This window comes from Orycteropus afer, unplaced genomic scaffold (assembly GCF_000298275.1).
Source record: "Orycteropus afer afer isolate SDZICR_OR568_19922 unplaced genomic scaffold, OryAfe1.0 scaffold00713, whole genome shotgun sequence".
In the NCBI taxonomy this organism is placed as follows: Eukaryota; Metazoa; Chordata; class Mammalia; order Tubulidentata; family Orycteropodidae; genus Orycteropus; species Orycteropus afer.
In genome coordinates, this window is record NW_006922300.1 from 132617 (window position 1) to 141265 (window position 8649).

Consider the following 8649-nt stretch of genomic DNA (forward strand, 5'->3'; position numbering starts at 1 on the left):
ACCGCGCCCTGCCGCCCTCTCTGCAGGCTTCCGCTTCCCGGGAAGGGCCGAGTAGCCTTTGTAATGGCGGCCTCTCCCTCCAGGAGCTGCACATAACGGTGACTCAGCTTCTCCCCTTCCTCTCATCAACACCGCCCGGAGCCCCCCTTCCTGCTGAGCCGTTCTGGGCCGAGCTGGCAAAAGCCTCAAAACCTCTCCCACCACCTCTGGAGATGCTGGCACAGCGGGGCCCTACCCCCCCCCCCGCTTTCCCCCTCCTCCCCGCGAGGTCTCTACATCCCTGGGTGGGCTCAGCTGCATCCGTCTCGTCCTCGAGCATCTCAAGAGTTCCTTCCGCCCATGGAGAAAAGAGGAAGCGGAGGTCCAATGCACGATGGCCCGTTTTTATTTATTAGGAAGGAAACGAGTGCCCCAGACTCCTCCGGGCACTCCTGGTGGCAAAATGCCAGAAATCCCGCGCTCACCCCCAACCCACCTGACATGGAGGTGCCCTCCTCAGACCACAGAAACAAACCCTATGGTACTGCTTCCTTTTAGCACATCACCACCAAAAAAAAAAATGATCAAATAATGACAGCCAGGCAGGACACATAAATAGTACTTCCAGCCCCAGCAAAACTGACAGGCTGCTGCAGGGAGCCATGGAAAGCTCAGGAAAGGGCATTTGCGACACAAAAGCACTATCAACAGCAAGGGGGGTAGTGGAGAGAAGAATAAATAAGGAGAAAGGGGAAGGAGGGGTCCCTAGAATGTGTGCCTCGCCTCCCATGACTGAATCTATGCAGAGTATGTACATCTTGTTGGGCCCCTAGGGGTAGAAGAGAAGAGGGGAGCTTGGGCTTCATGCTATGGAGCAAGAGGGGAGGCCAGCCTGCAGCCCTCCAGTCCAGGGGGACCAGAGGTGGAACAGGGGCGACCGGGACACGACCATGGCCCTCAGCCCCCAGCAGCACAGGGGTCACACGATCTGGGTCAGAGAGATGGCAGGGCCCTTGTGATCGTCAAAGCGGTCCATGGTCTTGAGGCTGAGGATCATGTGCAGGCCGTAGGTGAAGATGAAGAGCAGGAAAAGCGAGGTGAGCAGCCCCATCCAGATGCCGGGGGAGAAGAAGCCGGCGCAGTCGCTGGCATAGGAGAAACGCTCGCCCGTCACATTGAAGGCCTGGATCTGGGGCCAGACGCGACACAAGTCAGGGGGGACTCGTGGCTCCAGGCAGGGGCTGGGACCCCAGGTGGCAGATCTTCCGAGTCTCCTGGGGCCAGGGGGCCTGAGGGAACAGGGAAACTTCTGGCTTCTCTCCGCCCTCTACCCACGTACCTGAAAGTCCCGAAGGACCACCTGCCAGGCAGAGGGCTGCGAGTGGGGCACGAGGAGATTGTCATTCTTGGTGCCACTGACAACATACTGACAGTGGAAAGAGTAGATGCTGGGCCCCGTGACCTGGGAGGCATTGAAGTAGGTGACAGAGCCGTTGCTATGGATCTCAAGGCGCTCCATGGTGAACCAGTGCCGGGCAGACACGGAGTAGAAGCTGTTAGCCAAAATGAACCTGGCGGCGGACAGCAGAGGCAGTCAGGCCTGGGAGGGAAACTGGAGCCACGGGCCAGCCTGCCCCGGGTGGCTGTCCCCAGCACTCACTTGAAAGTCACCGTGGTACCAAACAGTTGCTCGTAGGTCAGCGCCAGTCTGTGGGGTTGGAGGAAAAGGTGGGTGGTCAGGCTCTGGGAAGGGCCTTGACTGCCTTCAAGAACTGAGTTTCTGGGGTCCGCCCTACCTAGGCTGCCCCAGGGCAGAATGTTTCCCCAGGTGCACCGCAACTCAGCCATGAACTTCAAGCCAGACCCCCCAGCTCCAGCTCAGGACTCAGAGGCCACTGGTTCTTCTTTCAGGTACATGTGTGGCCTGCTGAGCTGCCTGGGTTGGGTTTGGGGCCTGACAGCAAATGGGGCCACACGGGCAGAGGAGCCTGAGAGCGGGCACCGGCCTGGTAATGACTGATGTTCGGTCCACACGGTTCTGCTCTGGGGGAGGTGCCAAGCTCCCTGGTGACCATGAGGTATGCAGAAAGCGTGGGGAAGGCAGAAGTCTGAGCAGCTCCCCTACCCCTGACATTTCACGTGCCACAATGACCTCCCCTGCAAGAGCACACCATCCCCACCGCCCCTGACCCATGGGGTGGGACCATCACTCGAAGCCAAGCTTCTCCCCTGCCTGTGCACCCTTACATGGCAGCAGAGTTGTTCCAGAAGGAGCCAGTCAGGTTAAGCTCCTGGACGCCGAAGGTGAGGGAGGTCAGGTCCTCCCACTGCTCCTGGTAAGCCACAGAGAAGTTCTGGGCCCAGAGCAGGATCCGGGGGGCCGTGTCATTGTAGCTCACAGGGGGGTGAGGCACGGCTGCCGGCGTTGTTTTTTCTAGAAGCTGCCGACCTAGCCCCCCAGACACCATGGCTGCATCCCGGGCCACCTGTGGAAACAGCCAGTAAGCCTTCTCACCAGCACCCAGGACCCAAGCTCCAAAGCACTTGCCCTACGCTGCCTACCCCCCAGGGCAATCCTCTTTGCCACATGAACACCCACGGGCCAGACGCAAAGTCCTTCCTGCAAGAAGCCCTCCCCAGGCAGCCGCCAGCCTGTGTGGCACCCCTAACTTCTCAACCTCAGGAAGCGCTTGGCCCGTTTTCATATAAACAACCGCAGTTCACCGCTGACCCCAGTGCTCCCCAGCCCATAGCCCGCACGTACCCTGGAAGGGCGGACTGCTGTGAGGGCTGCCGTGTACGGGACGTCCTCCGACGCAAGGGTGCTCAGCACCTGTCCGATGACCTCGTCTGAGTGAGAGAGCACCGAGCTGCGTCACGTGCTGATGACACGCAGCTAGAGCACTTGCCTCAATGGGCCTAGCCAACGTCCCCGCTGTGAAGCCCCTGCCACAACTAGCTTATTCTGAAACCCCTGCCAAGAACGGGCCCCATCAGCCTTCGCCTGACGTCTGTCCTGGCTAGCAACAAGCTGGCCTCCCAGCGGCTGCCTCTTATCCCGCCCCCAGCCAGCCGCCCAGGAGCCTTAGTCACCGATTCCCCAATGACAAGCTGGGACAAAGAGAAATGAGAAAATACAAAGATGAGGGACACGAAGAGGGAAAGAGAGATGGGCGTGGGTCTGGAAACGCGGACGTGGACACAGCACTACGGATAAGGTTTGGGCTGCAGATGCATAGAGAGATGGCCACAAGTAGCCCCACCTCCATCCATGTGAGGTCCCCACACAATCCCTGGGGTGTGCAAATGAATAAGCACTTGCTGCTAACCAAAAGGCCGGCAGGTCGCGTCTACCCAGAGGCACCTCAGAGGAAAGACCTGGCAACCCTCCAAACACCAGCCACTGGAAGCCCTACGGAGCCGCCACGGTCGGCCCGACCACCTCTCCTCGGGGAGAGCCGGCCTTCGTGGCAAAAGCCAAGTTCCCCACATTGGGTTTGGACATGCCGCTGGTCTATCACATCCCAAAGCCTTGGATTTACTTGGGTAGATTCCCGCACAAGGCCCCCAGCACCGTGCCACCACGTCACACAGAGCCCTGGCTGCTTGGCCAGCTCATTGGCTCTGTGATGGCCACTTCATGGAGGAGGCCAAGGAGTCCACAGGCTCTTTGGGGTCAAGGCCCCAGCTACGTCACAAAGGTGGATGAGGATGGGGGGTAAGATCAGGTAAGGGAGCATGTCCCCGATGCCACTTACCATTGCCTGTGAGGACTTCCCTAGGAGCCATCAGGCCAGAGCTATCAAAGAGACGGAGCGTCAGTGCCCTCCTGGAGGCAGCCCTGGCCCTCAAGTGTAAACCCCCACCCCACGCCTGCCACCCCTCCACCCCTCCGGCCTCCCACCAGTCAGCAGCCTGCACTCCAGGTCAAGGCTTGCGAGTGCTGGCTCACCATGCTTCCCTCTCTCTCCCTGCTCCCTGAGCCCGCATGCCCCACCCCCACCAGGGGCTCACCGAAACCCTCACAGGAGCCAGGCTCCGTGCCCCCACCACAACCCCTCACTCCTCTGACCACACAGGCATGTTCTGGAAGGGCTCCACAGAAGGCCTGGCTCCTCGGGTCGCACGGCACCGCCCTGCTCTCTGGCCCCACAGGGTCTACTGGCCCGTACCTGGCCGTGTAGGGCAGCCTGATGAGCAGCAAGGCTGGGAGGCTGGCATTGAGCTTCAGCTCCCGCAGTGTGGCCAGGTCCACGTGCAGGGGACTGGCCCCAAGCTTCTCCTGCAGGTACGTGCTCAGGGTGCTGACGGCATACCGGTCAACCGCGGGGAGCACCAGCGAGGAGGGGGCCAGGGTCAGGGCATTCTGGGGGTGAGAGGACAGAAGGCACCGTTAGTGGGAGACCAGTGGCTGCTCAAGGTCGAGGTTCACCGCCTCTCCAGCAGTTCTCCTTGGGCAAGGCCCAGCCCCTCAGGGGTCTTAAACCCACCCCACATCCCACCCAACACTCAGGACCCCGGCCAGTGGATCCCAGAGCCAGAGTCTCGTTCTTAATGGCAGAGTTCGTATGGTGCTGGGGGCAGGGTGCACAGTGCTGGGCCCCACACCCAGGGCTCCTACCTCCAGGTTCGAAAAGGCGCTGTCCTGCTTGTTGCCAAACACCCCACCGTAGGCGGTGAAGTCCTCAAGGCTCAGCTAGGGGGAAGCAGGGCAAGACAGCCTCCTGAGGCCAGGGCAGCCAGGGCCAGGCCCGTCAGCCCTCGTTCAGAGGAGGCCTGGGGCCGGTAGCAAGAGCAGAGGGGGGGGGGAGGTTCTCCTCCCCCAGCACACTCAGGCGCTCGCCCGGTCAGTCACGGGGTTGGGGGAAATCTGTGCTGACAGCAGGCTGGTGGTCACCAGTCAGAGTCAGCCACCTCTCTCGAAGAGGCACAAGAGGAACTTGGTAGGGAAGAAGGAAGCTGGGGAGGGGCCAGGGAGGGGCGCCAAGCACCCTGCTGAAAGGGCTCCACAGAAGGCCTGGCTATGGGGTCGGAGAGGCCCCAGGTGCCGGCTGCACTGGGACCTTTTCCAAAGGGCCTGCCAGCTCCCTGCCCCACCTGTACGGGAGGTGGTACTCTCCAACATGCGAGCGGCCGCTCCCCAGGCCCCAGCACCCCGGGGCCGAGCTGCGGCCTCCACAACCTGCCGATGTCCTTCAAAGCCCACCCAGCCCAGCCCAGGCCGGCTTCCTCCAGCCAAGAGGTCTTACTCAGCTTCCCCAACTGCCTTCTGTTTAGTACACACACCTGCCCAGCCTCCCCGCCCTCAGGCAGCAAGCTAACCTCTGGGGGCCTAGACTCTCCTTCGGAAGCACCAGAGAACCGGCCTGGGGCAGCGTCTCTTGTGCTTCCCTTCATCAAGACATCAGGCAACTTCCCCCAGAAACCGGCAAGGGCTTCCTGCCCACAGCACTGAGGATGCCAGCCAACCTTCCGCAGCCGTCTCCTGGCTCCTACCCCCGCCCACTGCACTCCAGCCACAACGGCTCTTGGCAGTGCTCACCTGGAGCACTCCCGGCCCTCAGCCTTTGTGCCTGCTGTTCCCTCTGCCTGCGGGGCCCTTCCCTCACAACCACGCGGCTGCCTCAGAGACGCCCTGGCTGACCACCTTGATGTGGAACCGCATCCTCCGTCACTAGGTCCACTCAGCCAGCCTCCTGCCCCTGTAAAGAATGTGGCCCTGACACTGTATCGTATACCCACTGCACAACTACCGGTCGCCAACCCCCACGAAGAGTATCAGCTTCCTGATGGTAGAGGTTGGCTTATTTTGCTCACTGCTATATCCCCAAAAAGGAGCTCGGACAGCACAGTGGTTAAAGCATTCAGCTGCTACCCACAAGGTCAGTCCTTCAAGCCCACGAGCTGTTCTGAGAGAGAAAGATGAGGCAGTCTGCTTCCGTAAAGACTGACAGCCTTGCAGACCCTCTGGGGCAGTTCTACTCCATCCTCGAGGGGCGCTGTGAGTCCTAATTGGCTGGATGGTAGTAGGTATATCCCAAACACTTACCAACATCCAGTCCACAGCAGGCACTCCACCTTGGCACAGGAATCAATGAATGAAAGGAAGACCAGAGAGCAGAAGACAAGAGACCCCTGCCAGACGTTGCACGTGGTTTATAAGATTACTCCTCAGAACCGTTTAGTGTAGGTGGGGTCTTGAGTTCACAAAGATAACTATGTCTGTGCAAAGGCTGCTAAGTGGTTGGACGAGCCCGACCTCAAGTCTGACTGCACTGTGTACTGCACCTGAGGAGACTGGGTCAGCATGCCCACCATCAGCTACCCACTGGACACCAGCACGAGCCCGCAAGGGAAAAGAGCTCCAAAGACAAGGAAAGGTGAAGGCCAGGCTCCTAGCCACTAATCCTAGGTCTGTGCCCACGTGGAGGCCAGGGGGCCTGCAAGAGACAACTGCTCACTACGAGCACAGACTGCTGAGGTCCAGTGTTCTCAGGCTGGAACCAACTCTGGTGACTTGAGCAATCACTGCCCCTGCACTCCTTGGCAATGACATCACGATCCTGACTTCAAGATCAACTTCACACAGTGCCCAGGAAGCGTCCCTATTATCATCATTTCAGTGACGCTCCTGACTCTGCCACCCATTTAGCTGTGTGACCTTGGGCAAGCCACTTGCCCACCCCCATGAGCATCAGTCTTCGTATGTGTCTAACTGGGACGGGGATCCCAAGCATGGAGCGGGTAGGGCGGCCCAGGGAAGCTCTTGCTACTGAGTACGCATGTGGCCCTTCTCTTTCCCAATCAGGGCAGTGTCAGCTGCCCCCACCTTCCCCACAGAAGCTTGTCCTACAGGCCTTCCACACAGGTGCACCACCCCTCCCTCCCCAGTCGGGACAAGGTCAGAAGCTTCCCGTGGGGAATGGGCAGAAGCGGGCAGGGGGCCTGGGTGGCAAACCTTGTCCTGCAGGAACAGCAGCACGTTCCGGGGGCCCAGCTCCAGGGCGGGGTCCAAGTAGGTAGAGAGCTGCATGTCGCTGGTGATGTGACCCTCGTGAGTGTCAGCCGCAGGAGCCCACAGGTCCCTGTCACGGAAGAGAGTGTGCCTGGCTTAAGAGCTGAAGTCCATAGGCGCTCAGCTCCCAGGTCGCGCATGGGGCCTGGAGCTCGGCCAGCAGGGCAGGAGCTCAAAGGCTGCGGGACTCGCTGCGGCTCTCCTACAAGGGACAGTGCCCCTGGGCCTCGCCTCCCCGCGCCGAGGCCAGACGGGTGAGCGCGCCCTGGTCTGACCGCAGGCCCTGCAACCCCTGGAGCCGGCCCTGGCCCACCCCGCTCACCGGTCACTCGACCACAGCACCAGCGGCACCTGCTGCTCCGCTGCCACCGTCGCTGCCAACAACAGCGACAGCCACCGCATCTGCCAGAGCGCCGGGGCCCGCCGCGGCCCCGCCCGCACCCAAACTACCGCCGCCGCCATCATAGCCTCAGCCTGTACTGCCCCAACTGCCGCTGCCGCCGCCGCCGTGATCAGATGACCTCCGCTCCCGCCCGAGCTCCGCCCCGCGCTGCCATTGGCTCGGGTGCAGTCCTTCCCTCCAGACCCGCAGATGATTGGACAAAGCTAATGCCACTCAGGGCCGCTCCACTTCAATGGTTGGCTGTGCGACCCAGGCCCTCACACTTCGAGTGGAAAGAGGGCGTGGTCGACCTCTGCCGGTTCCCACCGCCCGCCGGCCGCCGCCCGCTGCAGGCAGGACCGGAAGACCCAGGAGGTTTGGGGCAAGCAGCTGCGGGGTTAGAGGGGGAGGAGCTAGAGGGGGCGGGCGAAAAGGGGCGGGGCGGGCCCTGCTCCACAGACCTCCTCACCGCGCACGCGGTCTCCCTGCTGGTTGTTGCAGGTGCCCTGGAGTCTGTTCTGGCTGCTACCGACTCCTCTGGACAACAGAACGAAACACTGCCCAGTCCTGCGCCGGCCTCACAGTCACTGTGTCAGTCCATCTCGTTGCGGGTCTTCCCCTTTATCACTGATCCTGCACGTTACCAAGCATTACTGGTCCCTCCTGATCACATGCCAATGCAAAGCCGAAGTCTCGCCATTCTCTTTTCTGGGAACATTCTGGTTGTACTTCTTCCGAGACAGATTTCCTCATTCTTCTGGCAGTCCGTGGGATAGTCAATAGTCTTTGCCAACACCATCATTCAAAGGCATCAGTTCTTCTTCAGTTTTCCTTATTCATTATCCAGGTTTCCCCTGGATCTGAGGTGATTGAAAAGGCCAAGTGCACCTTAATCTTCACAGTGGCATCTTTGCTTTTTAACACTTTATAGAGGTTTATTACAGCAGGTTATTTCCCAGTGCAATATGACGTCTGATTTCTTGATTCCTGCTTCCGTGGGCATTGATTGTAGATCGAAGCAAAATGAAATTCTTGGCAACTTCAATCTTTTCTCCGTTTTTCATGATGTTGCTTATTGGTCCAGTTCTGAGGATTTTTGTTTTCTTTATGTTATTAGCATAGTGCCTAAGGCACTTGACTGCTAACCAGAAGGCTGGTGGTTCAAACCCACCAGCCATTCCTCGGAAGGAAGGTTGGGCATTCCTACTTCCGTAGTGATACTGCCTCGGAAACCCAAGGAGGGGTCGCTATGAGTCGGGGCCGACTCGATGGC

The 8649-nt window shown here is 60.1% G+C and overlaps 1 protein-coding gene across 1 annotated transcript; it reads right to left on the bottom strand.

The window, feature by feature from the left end:
• Positions 1-958: 958 nt before the first annotated feature.
• On the bottom strand, positions 959-7459 carry ATP6AP1 (ATPase H+ transporting accessory protein 1). The gene is made up of 10 exons (XM_007957143.1): positions 7317-7459; positions 6938-7064; positions 4601-4675; positions 4152-4345; positions 3738-3778; positions 2744-2829; positions 2227-2465; positions 1640-1687; positions 1319-1550; positions 959-1168 (listed from the first exon to the last, which is right to left on the bottom strand). The coding sequence occupies exons 1-10, from the start codon at positions 7457-7459 to the stop codon at positions 959-961; spliced, it is 1395 nt and encodes a 464-aa protein (XP_007955334.1).
• Between the last annotated feature and the right edge of the window lie 1190 nt (positions 7460-8649).